This window comes from Lichenostomus cassidix, chromosome 3 (genome assembly GCF_008360975.1).
Source record: "Lichenostomus cassidix isolate B80296 chromosome 3, HeHo_3.0, whole genome shotgun sequence".
NCBI classification, from domain to species: Eukaryota; Metazoa; Chordata; class Aves; order Passeriformes; family Meliphagidae; genus Lichenostomus; species Lichenostomus cassidix.
Genome location: NC_139483.1, coordinates 16,192,390 through 16,217,459, shown reverse-complemented (window position 1 = coordinate 16,217,459; position 25,070 = coordinate 16,192,390). Strand labels below are relative to the sequence as shown.

At 47.4% G+C, this 25,070-nt stretch overlaps 1 protein-coding gene across 1 annotated transcript in view; it reads right to left on the bottom strand.

Moving 5' to 3' along the window:
• The window catches only part of PARP1 (poly(ADP-ribose) polymerase 1), a 32,913-nt gene extending 23,353 nt beyond the window's left edge, over positions 1-9,560 (bottom strand). Inside the window, exons 1-4 of the mRNA XM_085054669.1 lie at positions 9,410-9,560; positions 5,445-5,607; positions 4,814-4,932; positions 3,873-4,087 (exon numbers count right to left, since the gene is read on the bottom strand). Of these exons, the coding sequence (XP_084910795.1) occupies positions 3,873-4,087; positions 4,814-4,932; positions 5,445-5,607; positions 9,410-9,529 (617 nt within the window). The 5' untranslated portion in view covers positions 9,530-9,560. The remainder of the gene's footprint in view (positions 1-3,872; positions 4,088-4,813; positions 4,933-5,444; positions 5,608-9,409) is intronic.
• Between the last annotated feature and the right edge of the window lie 15,510 nt (positions 9,561-25,070).

Below are 25,070 nucleotides of genomic sequence, written 5' to 3'. Positions count from 1 at the left end.
ACAGTGCTTTCAAAAGTCCCCTGGCCAAGCATGTTCTCTCTTCTCCCAGGCTGCAGCCCCTGCAGGGAGCAAGACCGGAGCATCCACTGAGCCCCACCAAAGGGACAGTGACTTCCCTAGGTTTTAACAGAGTCAGGGGTACACAACAGAATCTGTGAAAAACGTATCAGCCTGAGTGCAAAGCGTGCTGCACCTTCCCAAGCCAGGGGTTTAGTGATCTAAGTGCTTAGGAGGGGTGCTCAGCCCAGAGTATCTGCAGTGTTTGCTGACAGCCAGGCTGTCTCCAGCAAGTCAGCACTCACTCCCATAATGTAACTTGTCTCCTCATCTCCAAAAGGAGCAAATCCAGCACAGCAGCCGCTGGAAGGCGATTACTCTGAGAGGCTCTGTGACCCAGGGAAAGCATCCAGATTCCAGCAGGGACTCACACTTTTGGCAGCTTCTCCTCACAGTCAAGGGGACAGCAGCTGCTCTCTCAGACAGAGGGATTACTGTACCTGCTCCAGCTACAGGAACAAACCAGGGAGTGGGAGGGATCATCCCAACTGCAGGGAGGCATAAAGCTGTTGGTCACCATCTTCTCTTTTGTGCCCCAGGCTAAAGCAAACACTAATCATTTTAAATAGCCTGAAGAAGGGAATGGCAAAGCTGAATTCATCTCGCATCTTCCCAAAACAACACATTTTAGAACAATCAGTAAATACACCCTCACTGACACACATTAAGAAAACACACACAAGGATCTTCCATCCTTGGCCCAAACACTTGTGTGCTGCTCACAGCAGCTGAGGGCTACTGTGTACACCCTTTCTCCTGCTGGGCAAGGGACAGCCTTCAACCTCCAACAGGTACAGCCAATAGCTTGCTTGAAAGGACTGGTACTTCCCAGGCAATCCAAACCACTTATCACCTTCATGAGGGACACACAAAATTTGGTCCAACCTCAGAGAAGATGAAGAAGGAAGTATAGCCTGTCCACCACTCTAGCTTGTCCCTTCCTGACCATCTACTTTATTTTTCACGTTTCAGGTGGAAAGGACAGATACAGCAACTCTGGATGAAGCAAGCAGACCACGCAGGGAGGAACAAGAACTCCACTTGTCACCTCCTCCCCGTAAAGCACTGCCAGACTGTTGGTGACCTGAGGACTTAGCATTTGCCTCAGGCAACCTGTGCAGCTAATCCAGCGCTGTGTGACATCTCTAGAGTGACACTTTGTTCCTGTCCTGGGCAGCAATTCTACCCAAATGAGAGGGGCAGAAAATACAGGAAGTATTACAGCTCAGAGCAGGAGGGCAAAACACTACCAAAGAAATACTGTCCAAGGGAGCTCACAAGCTGATACTGCATTTCCTACACAAGCATACAAGCATTCTTTCCACAGAGAAGCTGCAGGCAAGGACACAAGATCCTCCTTTCCCAGGCATGCAAAGTGCTGGTGCTTAGGCAGGACAGCCCACAGCCCAAGGGAGAGTCAAAGAGTCTCACCCAGAACTGGCTGAGGAAAGGAGCCAGGATCCTTGCAGTAAATCTTCCCATATTTGGCCTTCACAAGGAAAGAATTTTCCAACTAATTCCTGGTAGCCCTGCTTGGCACCTCACCTCTCCCATCTGGGAAAGGCACGTCACAATGCCACCCTTGCACAAAAGGCTCACGGGGCAGTCCCAATGTCTGAGATTCTCCTTGCACTATGGGCTGGACATACACTAGCAGCACCTGAATTTGGATGTGTCACATCTGAATTGCACAGAATTGAGTCAAAATATAATTTGAGCCCAGCACAATTAAAAATATCTTTAAAGATAATTTTGAGAATCTCACTTGCAACAGATGCTGTAACAAAATTTCTGCAAGATGTAATATCTGTTGTTAATTTCTGTTATCTGATCGAACACACAAGGTAAATTATCAGAGGTAACTGCATCTCAGGTTTCTGGAGTGTTCTTTTGGCTTCTCCACAACTTCTGTGCTTTCTTGGCAGCAAAATCACCAGATAGTCAGCACACCACTCCTCTCCACTCATGCTATTTATTCCCACTCTCGCTCATTCAGTTTGTTTGACAGACAACTATTTTTCCAATTGACCCTTTGCACCCTTGGCTCAAGCACACAGCCCAAACAGCAGAAGGTAGTGCAGCATTAAGAGCATATAAAACAACATACTAAGAGCCAGCCAGCACCTTCATGGTTCAGGGGCTTGTTCAGGCAATGCTTGGAAAGCAGGAAAGATGAGACATCCTGCTGCTTTTCTGGCGTGAGGCGCTGGTTCACATTACCCTACATCACCATGTAAGCTTTTTTCCATTGCAATTCTAGGCTTTTATTTACACAGTGACTTGGCAAACTGCTTTGTGGCCTTTCTTTACAAAACCTTCATGTTTAGCATAGCATCCCAGAAGTGGCCCAGAAAAGCAGAGTCAGGGCAGACAAGAGAAGCACTTACACAGCCAGATCTCTAGAGCTTTGCTGAGGATGTGGGAGAAAACTACAAATAACCCCATTAAACTCACTGTTCTAGGACAAAGCAGAATTCGCATCTCAGCACAAAAAGCAAAGGACTACTTGAAAAGCTGTAAGTGCATTAAAATACTGCACTTCTGCTTACATCAAGCATTGCACACAGAGGTAAAATCCCCGCATGGAAAGACAGCAGGCTGCCCAAGAGATGTACACAGCTCCTCTTGGTCTCTGCCAGTTCAGCTGAGTGAGGTGAAGAGCACAGAACCTGACACAGCTCTGGCCAAAGCCTCCATCCTGCAGCACAGCAGGACTCTCCTCAGAGCACCCACACCACTGCCAAATGCTTCTGGAGCACTGGCTTGCCAAGCAGGAATAAAGAGGCTGCAGCCTCTTGCCCTCACAAAGGTCAGTTTATGTAGGCTCCAGTGTTCCCTGAGCTTTCCCAGCAGGAATGGCATTCACACACATACAAAGCTCAGAACTACACACTACACACATCAGCTGTACATCTAGAGGACCACTACTGACAAAGACTGCCCAGATTTGACGTGGCCAAGGCTTCTGAGAACAGACATCAGCCTCACTGGACATTTTCATGATGAATCTTTGCAAAAGCAAAGCTGAATTCAGTCTGAAACATACACAGAGAGTCCAATGTTTTCCAATGACAAAATCTTTCTTATTTGCAGGATCCAGAAACATCTTATATTCCTTCCTCCATGGGAACAATACAACAGTGGTTTATGTTAAGAAGTATGACTTCAGGCAAAGTCATTTCAAGAGCAAGTAACAAAAGAGTTCATTAATGAAGAAAGATTCACAAAAGCTGGCAAGTCACCTGGAAACACTTCGCTGTCAGTAAAAGTTCTGTCAAGAGCCTCCACTGAAAATCTCAATGCAAGGCAACGAAAACTTCAGACACACCATAAAAGATTCAGCAAACAAAAGCATCCAAGTGTAAGCACTACATGGCCCATAAACACCATTATCAGATTCAGTGCCTGTCACAGATCAGCAGCTCATAGATAAGAGATGTCAAATCAATTCTCTTACAAGTGGTTTGAGCAGAGAAACCATCCCTGATAACAGTATCGCACAAGACGATGCAGAGCCCAGTATCCATTTGTACTATGCAGGCATTATTTTATGGTTGAAAGCCCTGCATCAGCCCTCCAAGTCACAGCTGCAGGTCTCTGCATTTCCTCAAGACAGTCATGGGGGCAGCTGGACTGCCTGTTCCTAGGGACAGGGAATGTCTGTTGTCATCTGCCTGAGGTCACAGGAAGGACCAAACCCTCCTACAATTAATATTATTTTAACAGAGACAACAATGTCCCACAGTATTTGTCATGGATGTATTTACAAGCAGTGGCTCCTCCAGACAACACAATTTCTTACACTAACCACATACCCTTCACTCTTGGTAGCTGGGAGCTGCTTCTTCAGAGTTTCTTTATCTTCAGCTTTCAAGATGCTGAAGCCCAGGAGCTGGGTGGCCCCATAGGCTGGGAGGAAGCCCAGCTCTGCTCGGCGGCTCACAAAGCAGTCCGGGTGGTACCAGTTATCTATCATTCCCAGCTGCGGCTTTTCAGGATGCACCATCTTCTTGGAAATCCGGATCTGGCCCTGAGGTAGATTGAAGTGACACAAGAGCAATTGTCAGGCCATTCTGGAAGGAGCAGAATATTATCGACTTACCCACATGATGTTTCCTAAACACCTGTAAAACAGTATCAGCTCCTCTGTCTAAATCTGCAGCTTTTGTTCAAGCTCTTTCACTACACTTCCTCTGCTTTTTTCAGTACCCCTGCTAGGTTGAAAAGGTCACCTTTTTAGGAAGTTTTCTGTTAAAAATCCACTCAAACTGAGTAATTCTGTTGTCTTTATTCCAATTTGCAGTAAGCTTTAACATGCAAAAATCACATAAACAAGCCCCATAAAGGCAACTCTAAAAATTAATTTTATGTCCCTACCACTCAAACATCAATGCTAATATGATCTTACCCTGTCTTACTGCAAATTACTTTTCAGATCTCCAACAAGTAGTTGGTTTGCAGTGCAGCAACAAGCAGGAAAATCTGCAGTTAATGGTGGCTCTCTTGCCAGAGAAATGCTGGTTCCCAGCCTGCTCTAAGACACAAGTGAAAGGAGGGATCAGCAGGCGTGAAGCCCAGGCTGCCATGCCTGAGGGATGCCTTTACTGTCAGCTGTCCAGGACACAGCTGCTCCTTAGACACAGAAATGCAGCTCTGCAAGTGCTTTCCATATGCAGGACAGACAGGAAGCAATAATAAAAGCCACTGTTTGAATTACAACTGGTGGGAGAAAAAATGAGATGGAGAACTTTTTTACCTTTTCTATTTTCTGCTCACAGCCTTTGCAAGTGCTTCTGTTAGACTTGGCATATTCAGCAGCAAAGTCATTTAGGCTCTTCTCAGCCTTGCCACCTCCTTCCTGTTCCCCTCCTTTTCCTGGAGAACAAAGCAAATACAGAATTCAGCTTTAATATGCATTCCCTTATTTTCTTATTCTCTGTCCCAGATTGTTAGCAGTCGGCATTAAACAAACTTCTTGTGTTCCAGCCACTCACTTGTCCAGAATTTGAATACAGAGCAAGGCAAGCAGTCCATGCTCAAAAGCACCAAAGAGCCACCATAACCATGCCCTGCACTGAAGGTACCATTAAAACAACATACTACAGCAGCATCAGTTAATATTAAAGAACTGAAAACAAGATATGCCAATCATGATGACAAGAAATACTTTTCAATACATCTGCCAACTGACTTGGCTTTTTCTCCTCACTGATTTAACTGCTGGATGACACTGCCAGCATCCTAACCCTGGAGTGCAGAGCCACCTGGACAATTCTTCTAACATCAGTTACTGAAGGGACATGGACATCAAATCACCATAATAACAGCAAGGCAAGATGGAGCACAGTTCCAGCTGAACCTCCATACACCAGGAGACCTCTGCTTACCTCCTCCAGGGCCTCCAGTTTCAATGGCTTTCTTGATTTTCTCCTGATCTTCCCACCGAAGCTCCGGGAAGCCATCAATGTCTGTGTGGGACACAATTCGAGCTCTCTTCCAGAAGCAGCTGTAGTGGTGCCAGTGAGGGACTTTGCCATCAAACATGGGTGACTAGGAAAAAAGCACATTAGGCCAAGATGAAACAATTCAAGCAGAAACAAGAGGAAAAAAGAAAACAAAACAAAGCCCAAGATAAAAAGGAGTATCTGGGAAAACACACATGATTTGTCTTTTTTATTTTTCTTTAAATCAAGAGATGAATACTATTTAGGACAAAGTCTAAGAAGAAAATCTAATAAGACAGACAAGCTGCTGGAGAGATGTCCCAAAGGGGACAGACGTGGAAGGAGCATTTAGCTAGCTTAACCAGTTCATCACCCTGCTGCTCAGCCCATCTGTTTTACTGCAGAAAAAAAAGGTCACAGCCTCGTCATGGCTGCAACAGCCCCTGTGAGACTGTGCAGCACAAGAGGCTGCTGGCCTCACTCTACAATCCCTTTGAGAGCCACTTCTCAAGAAAACTGTCCATATTCTGGAGAACCCATGTCAGACACATGATAGGAAGGACAGCTCCAAGGATTGAGGCCTGGAGAAATTCCTGAGCAGCCTGCAGGAGGCAGAGACAAAATTCAAGGGAAGCACCAGAGACCAATCAAAATCCTGCATCAGGGGTCAAGAGCAGGCCACAAAGACGATCAGAGGGTTGGAGAACCTCTCCTGTGAAGACAGGCTGAGAGTTTGGCACGTTCAGTTGGAGAAGACAATGCTCCAGGGAGACCTTATAGACCTGCCAATACCTGAAGTGGGCCTACAAGAAAGCTGGAGGGGGAGTTTTCACAAGGGCTTGTCATGATGGGGTGGTGAGGCAGGTGAGGCATGGGAAAGGCTGCCCAGAGAAGCTGTGGATACTCCATCCTTGGAAGTGTTCAAGGCTAGGCTGGATGGGGCTCTATACAACCTGATCTAGTGGGGGACATCCCTGCCCACAGAAGGGGTTTGGAACCAGATGATCCTCAGGCTCCCTTCCAGACCAAACCATTCCAAGATTCTGTGATCAGGACAAAAGCATCACCCAAGTCCTTCCTGAAGCACAGCTCCAGAGAGCATTGCCCCACACCAAGCACTTGTTTTGCAAGCGGCTCCTCTTGCTTACAACTCAGACACATTAAGCACCAGCCTGGCATCGCTCCAGTTACCCACCAGGCAAACTAATCATACAGTGGTTTGGCTCCAAATAATGCACACAAACAACTGCTGTACTAATAACACTCAGTGACGTATAATTATTATTACTGGTGATACAGAACTAATGACTTAGGAAAGCCTTCCATGTGCCACTCACTAACAGGAGGGAGATCTCCGAGCCAAAAACAACAGCAGAGTTTCGTGCATGAGCAGGAAGGAAAAGGAAAGGGTTTTGAAGACCACAGTATGACACTGGGAGAGCTGGGAGCCCAAACTACAACCAACCATCTACCCAAGCTGTAAGAGGACATTTTTATTCCCAGATGGACTCTTCCCACAAGACAGGATTTGGATTACCCAGTTACCCTCACAGCAGCCACCCTGTAGTTGCTCTCAAAGTGTCTGTAACTCACATGCAGTTTTGGCTCTCAAAATTGGACACCTCTGGGCTTGTTTTAGACGTCTAGTTTTCCTGGAGGACTCCTCAGAGCTGTCCCCAGCACAAAGGCTTTGGGGGCACAAGGCACTGGGGTGTACAAAAGTGAGCAGAGCTGGCCCAGTCTTTAAGGCAACCATACAAGCAGTAAGTAATCTCCTCTACATAGCATTTTAGACTCCAAGAGTTCTCTCTGTGTGGGAAACGAAACCTCCAGGCAAGCTAGACCTTGTTTACACAGCTTCTCTCAGCTCACCTATCTCTAGACCATAGTTTCCTAAACAAACTAAGAAAAAAAGAGACCGATTCGCTCTCATATTGCACATTCAGATAACAGAAACCGCTTAGTGCCAGCTGGAAGCAAAAGGCAAAGCTGTGCAGGTCCTGCAGGGCCTGGGTGCCTGCCCTGTGCCAAACACCCAGGATCCCACTGAGGAGACAAAACAAATTGGGGGGTTTACAGCAGACACAGCCAAGGCCTTAGTTTGGGCTTCCCCTTAATTTCTTCTGCACAATTTACAGGACAGCTCAGCGCACTGGTGCCAGCACAGAGGCTGCTCTGCAGGGATTTCCCCAAGAAAACACCAAGGACCTGCGTGCCCTGGTGAAATTCAGGCATTTACAGCAGGATGCTCAGCAGCAGGGTGTGCTCTGCTGGTACAAAAACTGGCAGTGGGCAGAGCAAATGGCAAGCAAATTCAAGACGTTGTGGGGGAAATAAATAAAAATACAAGTGTTTGGTGTAAGGCCGGCAGTTTTGGGGAGATGGCTGGCAATGAAAGGCAGTAGCTCTGTGAGGTATGTCACGGTCCCCAGGAGCTCACTCCATAAACCAAACCCTGGAGAACCAGAACACAACCCCTGGCCCTCGTGCTGAGAAAGGCAACCCACCTGGCATCAGCTTAAACTGCTGGGCACGACAGGAAGGGCTAACAACCGTGAGGAAGCCGAGGAGCAGCAGCCGGAGCAGGGTGGAGGAGCAGCTCCAGCGAGCGGCTGAGGGCAGCCGGGGAGACAAAAGGGAAGGCAGCGGGAACACGTGCGAGCAAACGCTGCAGCCTGGCACCGCACGGTCCCACATCTTTCCCAGGGGAAGGAGGCTCCGGGGAACAAAGGCGGGGGCAGGTATTTCCCCTCCGGGGAAGCAGCTTTGCCTCCAACCCCGGCAGACCTGCCAGCCCCGCCCGGCAGGCAGAGCCCCCGCGGGGGCCAGGGGGAGCGGGCCCTTCCTCTCCCGCCACAAGCGGTGCCTCTCCAGGAGCACAAACGAGCTGCGTCCTCCAGACCCGGCTCCTCGGGCAGCCTGCAGCCACAGGCTCCATCCTTTGCGCTGGCGTTCGCACGCCACGTCCTCGCTCGCCTTCCGTAGCTACACGCATATGCCTTTGCTTACCTTTCACAGCAACACCCCCAAACTCAGCCCGCCCCAGCACGCTGCAGGTGCCCCCTGCCACCCGCCCTGCTCCCTGCTGCAGCCAGGGGACAAAACACCATCCTCCCAGGAGAGCAGCGTGTGCCTGCCCTGCGGAGCGCGATTCCCTGCGCATCCTCCCGCAGCACGGCGGGATGCGCGGTCAGCGCGCAGCTCCCAGCCGCCAATACATGACGGGCCTCTTCCCTTCCTTCCTAATGCAAACCAAGCAGTCTCTTCCCCAAAAGGCAAATAACAGCGTGAGAGCGGCGCAGAGCAGCCCGTGCCTTCGCAGCCCGTTTGCCGATTGCGGTTCAGCTGTTTCACGGCTGCCATGTGCCAGCCAGCTCTGCGAGACCACCCGGGCCCGGCCGCTCATCCTGCGGCCCCCGGGGCTGCCCCAGACCTCCCACACCTCTCGGGCCCCAGTTCCTGTCTCGTATGCAAAGCGCCCACCGAGCAGGGATTCCCCGACGCCGAGCGCTGCGAGCGCAGCCACTTCCCGGGGCACGGGAAGCTCGCCTCGGCCCCGGAACGCAACAAAGCGCCTCTGCGCTCGCTCCCCGCCCCCGCCACGGCCCCGAACGGTGAACTGTGCACCGCTTCGCCTCCAGCCGCCCTGCAGCGCGGGGGAGCGGCTCCCCCTGCCCCGGGCACCGGCGCTGCTGCAGACGCGGCACCGAGCGAAGGCGCCGCTGTTAAAAATAGGCTGCGCTCGCCCCCGCGGCTGCGGAAGGCGCGGCCGAGAGGCTCCGGAGCACCGCGGCGGGCGGACGGAGCGGAGCCCCGCGTTGGCACCGCCGCCGGCGGCACCGAGCGGAGCGGAGCGGCCAGCCCAGCTCAGCCCGTCCCCCGCCCGCGGCGGCCCCGCCACGCGGTACCTGCACCATGAGCGCCAGGCGCAGCGAGTCCTTGGCGATGCTCTCGCCGCACTTCTTGCAGGAGGCGCGGCCGCTCTTGGCATACTCGGCGCGGTACAGCTTCTCCGCCGGCTCCGCCATCGCCGCCGCTCCCGCCGCCGCGCCCCCGCCCGCAACGCGCCGCGCGCCCGCCGCGCCCCCGCCCGCGGCAGCGCCAGCCGAGCGCCGAGCGCACACCCCCGCCTCGCCCGCCGGCCGGATTCGCCGCTCGGGCATCGATTGGGCAGGCCTGGAGGTTCCTCTAGCGTATCAATGGGAGGCGGGCGCGGCGGCGCGTCACGTGGTGCGGGACAGCGCTACCTCCATGGGCACCGAGTTCGAGTCCCGCCGTGACCCTCCGCAGCCCCGCACAGCCTCGTCCCGCACCCTGCGCGGAGCAGGCTCTTGGCAGAGCCTGAGCTCAGCAGCTCTCCCGCAGATAAACACTGGCCGCGTGATGCCGCTCCCAGGCAGGCGTTCCTCTGGTGCCCAGCGGCAGGACGAGGAGCGATGCCCGTAAACTGAAACACAAGAAGTTCCACCCCAACATGAGGAAGAACTCCTTTACACTGAGGGAGGCAGAGCTCTGGAGCAGCTGCGCAGGGAGGGCGTGGGGTGTCCCTCTCTGGAGACATTCAGACCCCACCTGTGTCGCGTTCCTGTGTCACCTGCTCCAGGTGACCTGCCTGGGCAGGGGTTGGACTGGGTGATCTCCGAAGGTTCCTTCCAGCCCTAACAATTCTGTGATTCTATGATTTTGTTTCCTCCAGCCCCTGGCAATAACAGTGGGGCTGCTGACAACATCAAAAAAGAGCGATTCGATTAAAAAATCAGTTTTTCTGCCTCACAGTAGATAATTATCCTCTGCTATCAGCAGAGGGCATTGGCTCTGCAGCTTCCCTGGAGAAAGGCAGAGGGGAGCACTGAAGTTCCTCCAAACCCTTGCCAAGTGTTTATCATTAACTTTCTAGAGATTCTGAAAATAGCGTTCAGGTAAGGCAGGATGTGCAGCCCCGGGTGACCTTCAGGCAGCTCGCAGGTGTCACTCAGAGGTGACAGCAAACCTGAGATGCCGACACACCTCTAATCCTGTGCTGCTCCTTTCCCAGGCTGTCACACTCCTGCTGCTCACGAACGCAGAGTTTGCCTTCGCAGCGAGCCCTCCAACAGGTGTGCCGGGAGGACAGGATGGCTCCCGGGTACATCCCTGCTGATTTGGGGATGGAGGAAGAGAAGTCTCTGTGAAGCACTAGATGGTGCTGCGAACACACAGTCAGACACCCAGGTGCTCCATACAGAGGAATCTTTGCTCTTGCTAATTACTTCTTCCAGGAGTTCTTGGCCCACACACCAGCGGTTCAGAGGCACATCAGTGCATTTGGTCCCACCCTGGGGAAAAGTGAGGAGAAAACCCAGGAGAGTTCATCTGGATGACCTGATGGGCTGCCCCTCACACTGCATGGCATGTTTGCCAGGGGCTTTGCCTGGTCTGGAGGTGACCAGCAGAGAAGTGAGCAGTGGCATTCACTCCTTCCAACAAAACTGCTGCCACCCTACTCCATCCAAGGACATCCAAGAGAAAAGCACATAGCAAACAATTAAGGGTTAAATTGGAAGAGTTGTTTTAAGTCTGGTCGATGGCCTGTTTAGCCCTGATTCTGCCTCTGCCAGGAGCTGACACAGAAAAGGCCAAACAAGCACTACTTGATCTCCCAGATATTTCCCAGCCTCCCGAGATTTGTGGCTCAGGGATTTCCTGCATGCCATCATCCTGGGGGGGAATTTTTGTTCCAAGAATTTGTCCCGTTTCTCTGAAAAAACTATTTTGTTTATATGATATTTATTAATAGTGTTTAAGCAAATGAAAAATGGCTGCTTGTTGGTGTTTCCTCTGGCTGGGGCCACTTTCACTCCTGGGAAAGGCAGCCCTGTCCAAACACCAAAGTGCTTCTGCACAACCTGCAGCCCAGACACTTGCAGAGGATCTGTAAGATGTCATAAAGAGCCATACACAGACATTCACAGGCTTCCAAGCATGAAAACAAGCAAAGAAAGTGACTGTAACAAATGGCCGTTCAAAGCTTAACTTTTTTTTTCAGTTATGAATGCATACTATACTAATACTATTAAAAATGGGGTTTAGTGGATTTTCTTTTTTTTTTTAAGGGGTGGGTGGTTCTGCTGTACCAATGAGTTCAAACACTGCTTGAAAGGCTCAGAGCTCAAAGCTCTGGGTGCTTCTCCTTTTCAGCCCTACTTTGAGAATTCCATGGGAGTTTGTGTGGGTACAACCAGCATCTTGCTTTGAAACAGGAAAGTCTACACATCAGGAATTACATTGTTATGGTTCTTTTTATTGCTTTGGCAGTGGCTGAGAGTAGTGGCATCAGCAAGGCCACTTTTCTGGGGAACCAACCCTTTAAGTACAACCAGCCCTCATTTGGCTGCTGGGTTTTACCAGAGTCTGCATGGAGCAGAAGCAAGGACAGTTTAAAGAGGGAAATATTTTTATTTACATTCCTTTCTAACAATATTCCCATCTCAGTGGACTGATGACTTCTGGGATCCTGTTGGATGACAAGTGCTGCACCAACATGTAAGACCAATGGTTTGTCGCCAGAGCAGAGCTTATGGTTATCCTTAGAGATGTTTTGTCATTTCCATATATTGACACTGAGATGCCAAACTGGCTGCTGGTGTGCTTTCCAGGAAAACCAACCCATATCAAACACACACCCAATGGCTCCCATAGCTCGCTGTGCTGTGGACAGGAGTGTAGGGGAGGAAGAGGATATAACCAAAGGGTCTGATTTACAGGCTTCATCATAAATGTCAGGATATTTGGTATTTTTCTTAAAGCCTCTGTTTCTGCAATCTCATTTACCTCTAGAATGCCCCCAGCAATTTCTGTTCTCCAGAGGGAAAACCCACAAAAACAGTAAAGAAGGAAAGACTGGCCCAAGAAACCCCAGCTCTGGCAGGTTTGAGTGTCTCAGATGTGAAATTCAGTGCCAAGCATTCAGGTGCCTGGCTTGTGACTTCAGGGCACCACAAAAAATTATATTTTCTTTTCTGGGCCATTTTGCATTAGATTCCTCTGAAAGGCAGAGGGAAGTAGATGAAACTCCTGGTGCCAGGAAGACATAAGTTATCTCTTCAGTGACACAGGACCAAATGCTTCCCCTCAGATTGTGCTGACAGCACCCTGAGCACTAAATCTTCCAGACTGTGGTGCTTTGGGCTCCATGTCTGACACATGCTTGAGATGTCTCCCTGCTAGACTTCCACGCTGCTAATCTCACAAAGGGTGAGAAAATGTTGGACATATATAGGGAACATGATCACTCACAGCCTGTAGGGGAGTCAGAACTGTTTCTGCTCAAGCCTGGATTTGTTGCTGCAGGAGACTTTATATTATCTGGCTTTTGATATAGGACAACTTGAGAGTTTTGTAACACAAACCCATTCAGTGCTAGGTTATCCTGTCTGTATTGATGACCCACTTTTTTCATGCCACTGCATATAATCAGTGTGGCTGGGATGACCCTGTTTGCAGCCAGGCAAGAGGCTACAGGCAACCACTGCTGTGGCTCAGCTGTGCCTTCTTGCTTATGCAAGTGATCATCTCACTGACATCCATGAGACTACACCAGGGAGAAAGAGATCATGCACCACCTTCTATCTGAGCATCTTATTGTCTTTTCTTTCCATGGAATAAATCAGAGGGTTTATTTTCCTGTCCAGGGGTTCTAAAAATTGTTTTTAATAGCTTAATAACTTCCCATGGCTCCTCTCTCCAGGATGCTAATTAACATATGCAATCTCTTGAGCTGAATTTAGAGTGTTCCTGCAGGGCAGAGGTGAAGTTTTGGTGCCCAGAGCTGGCCTCCTTTTCAGTTCTCCTAAATAATTTTGCATTACAGACCAGCACAGAGCTCTGACTGAAACAGCTGTGATAGTTTCTCTGTTCTTTAGAAAGCTCCCTTAAATAAACCTGTTATTTCATCTTTCCAGATGCCCAGGAAAATAGATATAGGAAGAGGCAAGGAAGGGGGGATTGGTAGAGGAAAACCAGCATTTCAGACTGCTCAGGAATGTGACTGAGTAGCTTTTCCACAGTAAATTCAGTGATGTAACTTACATATCCTGAGTCTGGGGGAGATAATATTCCAAAGCCAGTGGCACAGCCAAGTGCAGCCACAGTACTTACCATAGTTACTACCTGGGTGCTTGCCAGCCTTTGAGGTTATTCACTGTGCCATTATCCCCATATAGGAAAGACTGTGCCATTATCCCTATTTTACTGTCCCCATGTGGCAGCTGAGACACAAATGACTCTGTGATGAAATTAGAGAGTGGGAAATTAAAAAAGGGTAAAAAGAAATTTGTTCTCATGGCAGGTTAATTAAACCAGAGCCTCCAGCCAAAGGCAGATGTTGTGGCAAAGTAATGCTGAAAGAAATTGATTAGAGTTCTCCTAACTGCAAATGTTAAAAGGGACATGAAACAGTGAGTTTTGAAGATTAAGCCCATACCTAATTTATGATGACCATGAGGAGATGTAACATGGGGAAGAGATGATCCTCAGTCTCACCATAGCTCCTGCCTTTGAAATGCTCAGCCCAGCGAGCTGGAGACAGAGGAGCAATTGCTGTGGTCCATTCTTGATTTCTGCTACCTGCCAACAAGAACAAGAAATCACACCCAAGGAAAAAGCAGAGTCTCCCAAATCCTGGGCTAAACCCACAGCCATTCAGTCAGCCTTGGGCAGAGCTCATGAAAAATGATGGCAAATGCCCTCAGTGGGGTACCTCACTACATTTTTTGTGCAGATGCTGCCCATAAGCTTGTTCTCCCACCTGAGTTCCCCCTTGTAGTGCAGTGGGGCTGATAATCATCCTGTCTGTGGAGATGCCACTTATAAAAAGCTCTGCTGCCAAAGGAAGGAAGCACCAGCTGCAGCACTGAAAACGTTCCAGAGCAGAAACAAGGAGGGAAATTTGGAAAGTTCATGCTCAGAGATCTGTGTATGCCAATCCCAAGCTATAGCCTTATGGAGGAGTTTAATTAAGGATGGCAGCTTCCCCACTTGAAGCTCTAGTCCCAAATACACGTTGTCTCTGCTCAAAGCCCTGCTGTGACTCCTGACTAGAGCACCCCGGGGCAGATGGCTACACCCCTGGAGTGGCAGATTCCTGCCCTACCTGTGCCAGCAGTCTGGGTATCTTCTGGCCCAGAACAGCTGCCAAAATACTCTGCAGCTGGTACCAGCACAAGGTACCAGCTGGAGAGCCTGTATATGGTTCCCAGTTTGGGTCCTTGAAAATAATTAAAGAGAAGCAAAACAGAAGAGCCAGAGGGCTAAAAAGGGATAGAATGGCCAGTGAAACTCTCAGTAGCATTGTGCTAATGGGCTACAGAACAAAATGACATTTCTGCTGTCCTGTGGGTGCTCTGTGGTAGATTGAGGCTGCACAGGTCCTTTGCACAAATACCACCAGCCTCTGAAAAACATGCACCTTTGAAATGGGGATTTCTTACAGCATTCTGCTAAAGAACAGTGAAACTGCACAGGGAATTGAAACATGTACAATTACTGACCCAGCTAGTCCCCATAATTTATCCAAAATCTAAATCCCATCTGATTTTGATGGACACAGACAGCTGAGATCTTGCTTTCCCAGCCCAGCTGAAGACAGACTTTGCTTTGCTTGTACCCACACTGGCTCATTTTGTCAGGCAGAGGTCTGATGCATATGTTCAGGTGCTCTGCAGCTCTGCCCAGGTGGGCAGCAGGATGTTTTTTCTGGTCTTTGAGCATCCACTATGTGACTGATTCCAATAATTCATCAAGTGCAACAAATGAGTGGTGACAGTGGAAGCCACACTACCCCATAATTCATCTCCCTTGCTACTTGATGAGGAGGTTTCCCATTACACTGGACAGACCTGTCCTCATCACTCTCCTTACAGGCTCTCTCTCATTCTCAGTTGCCTTCAGACAGAAATGTGTCCATTTCCAGAAACTGTGAATGTCCTTCGTCCTCAGTTGCAAAAAATCTGCAAGATGCTTCTTGCCTAAGAGCTCAGCAAATGGTTATACTACTTAGAAGAAGCTAAATATTTCTGCCTGGGTCATAACTTGAAAAAAGTTAATCTAGCTCCTCTGTAATCCATTGCTTTTAGAAAACCCTGAACTGCTTGTAAATGCCATAATGAGGAGCACTGACTACTTATCTAATAAAATTTGTTTTCTGAAGTATTTCTCAGCTCTATTAGAATCACCCAACTTCATGACAATAAGTATCTCTGAGTATGAATTTTATCTTGGCAGTCTTCTTTTGAACTGTATATTCTTTATAGGGAATTTTAGTCTTCCTTTGTGACTAGAAACTGCTAGGGGGTATCCTGATTAAAGGATAATTGGTTTCTTTGTCCTAATAAAAACACACTTTTTAAGGGCATCTGATTGATTTGATGCATTTGATATCATATCATGATATGATTTGATGCATTCACAAATATGCAAAATATTCTGCCCCTACTTCAGGTGGCTTGCATTTTATTCAGATTTCTAATTCTAAAGATCTTGTTTACACAATGGATGGCAGAGAGGGGGAAGGCTGGCAGCAGCACCCAGGAGTCCTGGTGTCTGCCCTCCTCATCCTGGAGAACAATGTCAGCACTAAGGACCCATGCTCCAGTGTTGCTCTAATTAGAGCAAGCCAGCTCCAATCAGATTAACTTTGTTTGCACTGTTTGTAGACAAACTGTACAGAAAACACACCACAGAGCTAAAGCACACAGGGCTCTAGTAATATATGGCAAGAAATTATGAAAGTGACTGCTTGATAAACACATCAGCCTGGCCAAAGGCAACACATTTCAGAGGAAGATGTTTGTTTTCAGTAAAGCTGCAGCAATATCTTCAGCTACCAAGTGAACTTTACAGAGGATTAGCAGTGTTGGAAACTGGAGTACTCTCTGCAGCCAGAGAAAAACTGCACAAGGGCAGTACAAGGCCAGTATTTGCCACCAACACATCTTATTTCTGGGCACACGGACCCCTTGGTGGGCATAGGAGGGGATGCACCTCTTTGCTGAGGTTGCAGGCAGCCAGAGCTGCTGTGCCATGGGTGCTGAGAGGTGGAACATCCCTCCTGTGTGAGAGCTGAGACTGGATAGCTGCTTGGGGATGGCTTAGTGCTTGTTCAGCTGCTGGCAGCTAATTTTAGATACAATCAAATTTCAGTTACCTACAGGGAGCTTAGATGTCCCTGGCTTCCCCCAGTGCTGCTGGCTATGCTCCAGTGCTGTGGAGGGTGATGCAGAGGACAAGCAGCTCTTGCCTTCCTCGATGAACTGGCTGCTGCTGCTGCAGAGAAACCACCTTTGGCATTTCCCAAAGCAGAGGGCTCCAAGTTTGCTCATCAGGTCTTGTCTACAGGTACTTTTCCTCATTCCTGCTATTGCTCTGTCTGAATAAGGGAGCTATTCCCACCTGCCCCAGGGTCAGCTTTGGCAGAGGCCTCATTGCTATTCTGAGCCTCCTCTGGTCAAGTCTCCTGTGCTGATCCCACTTTCTATGGCTAAATTTCACAAACTGCCTTTGAAAAGAGCCATCCTCCTTTACAGTGCCAGCTAACTGCAGGGACCAGTAATCATCCATTTTGTTAAAGGACCAACAAATCAATGACCTCTGGGAGAGACCCTGGAGTCCTGTGGTCTTCCTCCTATCAAGGCTGCATGTGTAGTTGCTGGTTTGTTGTCCTGTGCATGCTTATCTCAGTGGCTGCTCATTAAGTGAGACCCATTATTGTTAATGCTCAGACCCCCGACTGAACTGAGAGTCTCTAGGAATAAATGGGATATGATAACTTTCATTAGCTCCTTTTCAAGCATCAAGAATTCAGTGACCAAAACCAGCAGGGAATGTGTAGCAAGGAACCTGCATTTCCTAGCCAAGGCAAAGCATATAAAAATCAATTATCTAGGGCATGAAATAGTTGTAGTTCTCCCAAAGGAAAATACTGTTTAGCTTAATCGTTCTGCAACTAGTCTTAATTAGTTATCATAGGTCATATTTCTGTTCACATCCCCAGGAATCAAAAGAGGCCAGAGTATGACACTGTAAGATTCTCAGGACAAAGTTAAAAAAGAAAAAAAGAAAAAAAGAAAAAAGTATAGCAGCACTAGCAGCACTTTGGTTTCCTCCAGCTTTCATATGGCATGGCTTTCATACTGCATCTCTGGTTTTGGCCTCCTGACACCTCAGATGTCAGAGCTTCCAGACCCTGCTGCTGAAATAGGCCCACCCTAGTCCCAGTGCAGCAATGTTTCCCAACTCACTCAAGTGCACGTGTCTTCCATGCCTGTCTAGAGTCAAACATACACTTAACAAGTCTGTTGGCTCCTTAAACCTGACACCCAGCACATATTTCCTTCCTCCTTTGCATTACACACTGTCTACCAAGGTGGCTCTAGCACCCAAAAGTGCTTCAGCAGGAGAAGGGACTAACTACAGCTCTTCAGATACCTGAGAGTACAGTTCCCAGGAGACCTCTTACTCACAGTTCCTTAAGGTTTCCTGTTTCACAGATGTCACTCTCATGATCCCACACTGCTGCCATCAGGTGACCAATGCAGGCAGCCAAATTCAGAGCTGTCCTTGCAGTCTGAGCACAGAGACAGAATCACAGCCTTTCACTCTGGCTTAGGCTTTGACTCGTCACACCTGCCAGATTTAAAGGACAAAGGGACATCTCAGACGTGACACCACAAAGGGCTGGGGCACTTGCAGGCTTTTAATAAGAAAATTGGACAATTGCTTTGGAAACTTCTTTGGAGAGAGGTTTCCCTTTGGCTCTTCCTAGTGACAAATTTGGTCTGAATTCCTTGATCTGTGCAAAGCTATAAGCAATATTTGACTTTCAGATCAAATATGATTTTTGTACATTTTTGATCCTCATTGAACCAATCATCTGAGCCAGTAGCTCAGACTAACACCCCTGGAGTCTTTAATATTTAATGTTTCAGTCTGAATATACATTCTGCAACTCTGCCCATCTTTTTTTTTTTTCCCCTGATGTGATAAAAACTCTATTAATTAGGAGTGTTTAGAGAAGGTGGAGCCAGACCCTTTGGAGAGGTGTATAGCAGCAGGATGAAAGGCTTTGAAACACAAGAAAGATTGTGATTTTGATAAGGGGAAAAAAGGATTATCACGAGTGTGATGAAATGATTGACCAGAGAAGCTGTGGGATCTCCATCCTATAATATAACTCAAAATTCAGCTGAATGAGGCCCTAAACATCCAGCTGTTGCTGGATTAGATTTGAGCAGAGGCCAGCAGTGGTCCCTTTCCATTCAGCCCATGACTGTTTTGAAGCTTCTTAGTAACGCATGGGAAAAAATGTTGTAATTTCCACATTTTCTTTAATGGAGCAGCAATTCTTGTGCTGCTGGTGAAGAACTGATGGGGTAATATGGCATTTGATATGCCACCACAGAGAGAGACATAAACTGCATGTAAGCCTAGAGACCAAATCCTATCAGTAGCTGAGCGCATGCATTGAGCTTAATGGAATTTGAGGCTGTCCATCATTTTGTAATATCAGTTTTTAAGGAAAAGAACCAATATGAGATTCTCTTCACACTAATGTGCTGGCAAAATGTCCAGCAAGTTCATGAATGCAAGCAGGGATGGATGCCTCAATTTTCAAGCTCAGAATGCACATTGTGGTGGAGTCTGACAAAGATTTGTGCAGAATGTTTCAACCCCATCCCTTTTTACAGCTAAAACCAGAAAGTACTCACAGCAAGGTGACATAGTAGCTTTCTGAAGGGAGGCTGAAACTGCAACCCTTTCCCTTCATTTCCCTCCCTGGTGGCCTCAGCTGTTCTGGATGGCTTTCTGACTTCCAGTGACTTTCTCAGCAAAACCTATTTTTACACTGGGCTTCAAAACCTGCTCAAGCTTTTCATCTTCATGGGGAAAGACACAAACACCAGCTTGTCTCTTTTCAGTCAAGGAACATGCAGTGCCAGAGGATGGAGCATCAGATTGTTCACTCTTGGTTGAGGCTAATTAGTGTTTCCTCAAAGAAAATTAGAAAAAAAAAATCCACTGGGTATTTGAAACAGCAATTGCCTGAACTCAGAACCAGAGCAGCGTTGCCTGAAGGAATTGGACTGCCTGATACAACTCCAGAGATTTCCAAATGCTTGTTTGGACATCTCATTCTTGGGTGAGGAGGAAAACCCACTGAAGGCAGCTCCTTCAGCTTGCTTTACAAGCAGCAGAACCCTAAGCTTTCAAGAAGTTCCAAAAAATCCCCACATGTGGAGAAAGCATGGTTTTGCCCTTTTAAGCCTGACCCCTGTCCTGATGCACCAGCCATGGATGCTGTGCTCTGTGTGTAATCAAAACACCACTGGTTGCACCAAAACAAGAGCTCCTACTTCTCCATCTCGTGAATCTTGCCCACAAAACTGAGTTCTAACACAGCATTCCTCCTGTGTTAGATGCAATGCTTTTTGGAGTAAGAAATGGTCACCTCTGACTTTTAGAAATAGAGGTCTTAGTGTTGGCAATATGAAATAGTGAAAGAGCAAGATGCTGCAGAGAAACATATCAGTAGATAAGGAAGAGGATAACTAGGAGGAGGGTAAAAAGGAACAGAATGGTAACAGAGAAAAAAGAGAAGGAGAATTGTGAAGGACAATGTAAGATCCAGAGCTGGGCTGCAGAGTATCAGTTTCCCCACATCTTAGAGATAAATTTGAGTCTGGGGCTCAGGCTCTAGTACCTCCTTGAGTTCTGAGATCTCCACAAGATCTGAGACCTACTTTTATGGCTGGTGACAGGTTTTACAGTAGGTCAAGACAAGCTCCACATCTCAGTACGATTTGACCATTTTGCCTGCAAGCCCAGACAGAAAGCTTGTGGCCTGGACACAATTCTTCTCATATACTCCCAGAGAGTCTCTTTTTTTGTGGCATGAAGCTAAATTCCATTGCTTAATGGTAAAGATCAAATGGATTTGTACTGAACAGACGGGAGAGGTATTGCATAAGGACTTGTTCCTGTGTTCTTTGATTAGCCTGCCTATTAGCCTTTATCTCAGACTCTTGGAAACACCAGCTTTCTATCAAAAGGAAATGTCACTACTTTAACTAATATACTTTTTTATTTCCTTTGCAAGAAGCTCTAATTAACTTTTTTTCCCCAGTTCAGTACAGCTTTAAAAAGAATATTTAATGTCAGGCATTAAAGTTTCCATATTGGCTTGCAGAGGAAATCTTGACTCACAGAGATTCTCATCAAGAGAAATAAAAAGCAGTCTATGCCTCCCTTCCCTGCCATGCAGAAGAAAGGATTTGTCTTGGTGTAGCTCTGCTATCCTATTGCACAGGTGATTTTAAGACTGAAGAGAGCTTTTTCCACCCAGTTTTTCCTGAAGGGCTCTGAGTGATGGGAGAGCTGCCTCCAGCACCCACTACCTCCAGCATTCTCATGCTCCACTCAAGAAACACTGAATCTGCCTGGCCAGTGGCTCACTCCTGTCCAGAAGTCAGGGAAAGCTGCAAATTGCATGCAATCAATGTTTTGCATTTTTCCCCAGCTGAATAACACACCAGCTTTACAGATCAAGCAAGAGGCATTAAAACTGCACTGCAATACTGAATGCCAGGCCCTCTGAAACAAACAGAAGACTTAAAATTATAACAAATCTGTTGAACACTTGTTTAATTTTGTGCTTCTGCTTAAAGTCCTTAACTGCAGACTTCAAGTGTAAGCATATGCTTTGAGAAAAAGCAATTCCAGTATTTGCAGAATCAGGGCCATCTGAGGCACTATTCTTATTCCATAACAGTCCATGTAATCTCCAGATCACAGCCATCTCCTGCCTCCCCATGGCAGCCTGATGGCTGATGCCAGACCTGTTTAAGAAACGTTATTATTAACCACTTTTTATGGTTACTATTAACAACATAATATACTTTATAGGAAGGCACAGACTGCCACATGCCAGGAAACTCAAATGGATTTTATCAAGGACTCCATTCAACAGCAAGAGTTTCCCAGACAGGAATAGATCCCACTCACCTACCAACTATCTTGTCCACCTCCATGTTACTTATTGAGGGAAAGGTCTGAGACTGTGAGCTGCAAGAAGCTCTAGTAATGCAAGCCAGGCAACATGGATGAACAGTCAAGTTTCTCTCAGATTGGGGGCACACAAATGTTAACTGGAAGCCCCAAAGTTATATCCCTTTCCCAGCCCTGCCTCAGGGTCAATTGATACTGTGAGGTGTGAAGATTCCCATCTGTGTTAACATTTTTAACACAGCAAACACTGCTTTTACCCAGGGATATATCTGATCCTTTCTGATAATCTACTAAACCATTTACTGCCTGTGCAGATCACGAAAGGAGCATTTGAATACAGCTAATTGCTAAAAATAACCCCATTTTCAGCAGCAGAGGAGCTGGCAGTTCTTTCAAGCCACGTTAAAAATACTGCTTTAGTATGACTTCAGCAGACATGCTGCTGCCTGTGCTGCCAGAGTGAGTGGGACTGCCTTGTCCCTGCTTGGGATTTCCTCCAACACGTGACAACACTCGTGGGTCCCACAGCTCAGGAGCAGGTGAGCTGCAGGGTCTAAAAACGTGACTGCAGTGCCAACCATGTCCCTTGTGCCTGTGGTTTCCTCTTTGCAGCTCTGTGTATTTCCCAATTTCAGGATGTATCTCTGAGCATTAGGCCAGGTTGGATGGAGCATTCAGCAGCCCTGCTGGAGTGGGAGATGTCCCTGCTCATGGCAGTGGGGTTGGAACTAGGCGGTCTTTAAGGTCCCTTCCATTTTGGTTATAATACAGTTTAATGAATATGTGGAAAGTCTTTGGATTGTAGAGGGTAGACTGTTAATTTTCTAAACAATATCCCCATTTCTAATTTAAAATCAAAAGAACTCTGTGTTTTTGGGATAGGAGGTTTGAAATGTTAGGAGGATGTGATTTGCAGTCAATGTCAGCAGGAAATCTGTGAAAAAAGCTGGTTTCTGCTACTCAGGATGATGGACTCATGCAAAAAGTGCAAGTGCTGTGGTTTTAAATCCAAACCCATTATGTAGCTGTGTTTCAGTACCAAATCCTGTTTCTGAAGTTACTCCTAAGTCATCCTTGGCTGCTCCAATTTGCCTGCTGAAGAGACATAAAATGTACCAGGCCTCAGAGGCTATTAATCAGACCTAATTTTGTTTTGCTGCCTCTCAGAAGTACAGGATTGTAGGCAACAAGGTGTAACTGATTGGGATTCTCCACGTGAAGCACAGGCTGAGAGTAGTTTCCCCCAGCTTGTGCTGTTTCCCAAAGGTACATGGAAAGTGCTTGGTGGGACCTAGCAAAGAGCAAAAGCCCCAGACAGACCAATAAAACTCAGTGACCCAAAGGAATAGTGTGGCCTTCAAAATTGAACCATAAGTCTTTCTTTTTTTAATATTTTTTTTTTTATTCTGTATTTTTACTTTTATCCCCCAATCCAGTGTTTTCTTGTTTTCACTGTTTCTCCCAGGGGTATCTGTAAATCTGGTATCATCACAACCCAGCATCTAACTAGAGAGAAAAGCTTTAAGGGAAAAGAAAGAAAAAAAATTACAAAACTTCTATGCTACATTAACCAAGAAAGGAATTCTTTATCTTCTACCCAGTTCAAGTTCCAGCTGAGCACTCATGTTTTATGGGACAAAAAAAACCAACCCCACAACATTTTAAGAGATACTGTCTTATAAATAAAATCAGATCCAAGGTTTGGATGGAGGGATAGGGATAGGAATAAAAAAGGCTGCTGCTGATGCAGCTAGAGCCAGAAATAAACCAGCCTCACTAAAGCTCAGACTGGATGTGATGATGTGACACCTGCTACACAGCACTCACTGGAATTGCACATAGGAACTTTTGGAGTAAAGGATGTGCTCACAGAGCTGTGACTGTGACCAGCTGTGACCCTCCAAGATGTCCTTCCAGGATGTCCCACCAGTGCATGCCTTGTGTGCAGGACTGGAGGGGGAATGGTTCTGACAAAGCAGGGAGCCTTCCTGGGAAGGAATTTCTGCTAAAAAGCTGGCTAAAGTTGTAGAGACACTGCGTTTCCAAAGGTGGTGGGCTAACCTTAACATACAGCAGGTATTTCAAAGTCAGAAACATTAGTAATTCAAGAGGGAAGTCAACAAGGTCACAAGTGAGTTTGCTGAGCAGTAGCAAAAGGAGTTTGGGAGCCAGGCATTAAAGGCTCCCCTCTGACCCTGTGCAAAGGCTGAGCTCCAGTGCTGAAGGCACATCCCTCTTCCTCACCATGAAGGTAAGTCTGGCCCAGCAGCAGACTCTGCTTATTATAAGGATTCTTGAAATATTTCTATTCCTTGTGTTATTCCCAGCAAATCTAATACAGTATTACCTGGTTAACTCCCTCACGTTAATTGAAATGACATATTGATCACTTATTAAACCTCATGGTACTTGTTGCTGCTGGCTGAATACAGCAGATGCCCAACCTGAGTGCTGCAGGAACACAAACAACCCCTGCTCTTGCCTCAAGGACTGCTTCTTCAGATTTCATATACAAAAATATCAAGATTTAAATATTTAAGCTCAGGAGATAAACTCCGTGGTGTTACACAGAAACTTTATAGCAGGCAAAAATTAATTCTGCCTCCCCATTGTTGCACAGTGACTGCTCACACTCTCTCCCTCCCCTACTGCCCCTTCCACACTCTGGCAGGGTAGCAGCCTTTCCTTTTCTGGTCATATCCCAGACACATGGCAGTGGTGCCAGGAATTCAACACTCCCATTGCTGCCACAAAGATGCAAAACATTTTGTAAACGTGTTTGAGCTGGCCAGCTCCCTTAGCCCCCTTAAGCCCAGAGCATGGGCACATCTGTGGTGTCTGGGAATGAATAAAACTGTCCCAATTCAGTTGGGGGCTGACAGAGCTCAAGAGCACTGTCCCAGCACTGCCATGTGTTCCAGGGGACAGCTGAGCTTTCTCCTAAAATACCACACATGCATCATGCACGTACACATTAGGCATCGCTCAGTGTTTCCCTCAGCTGAGACTCATTTTGTCCATATTGCCTAATTCCTTCTCCCTAAAATTACCCACCCTTTCCAAGCCCATCCCATGTGCTCAGGCTACTGAGCCCCAGTGCAGCCTGGCAGTGTGCAGCAGCCGCAGAGCTCAGGTCCTGCCACCTTTAGGGCTCTAACATTGCCTCTCTCTGCACTGGGGGAGCTGGCTGAGGGTCAGGCGGTTTGTTTTGCTTGCTGAGCAGCACACTACACCCTCACACAGCGCTTTTGTGAGTTAATTGAAAGAAATGTGATGATTAGAGAAGATTCCATTAATAAATTAACACATTCCGTCAAAGGATCTCAAAACATTTCTGTCAACGTGTACTTCATCTCCCATCAGCTGAGCAAGGCAAAAATCAATAGCATCTCCTTTGCAGAGAGGAAAACTGAAGCCAAGATCCCACTGCATGCCAGTGATAAAACTCAGGACCCCCCAAGTCTCTGTCCCTTGCTCCAACTTCTGGCTGAGCTTCCTCCTGGTGACAAATCAATTGCATATGTGCTATAG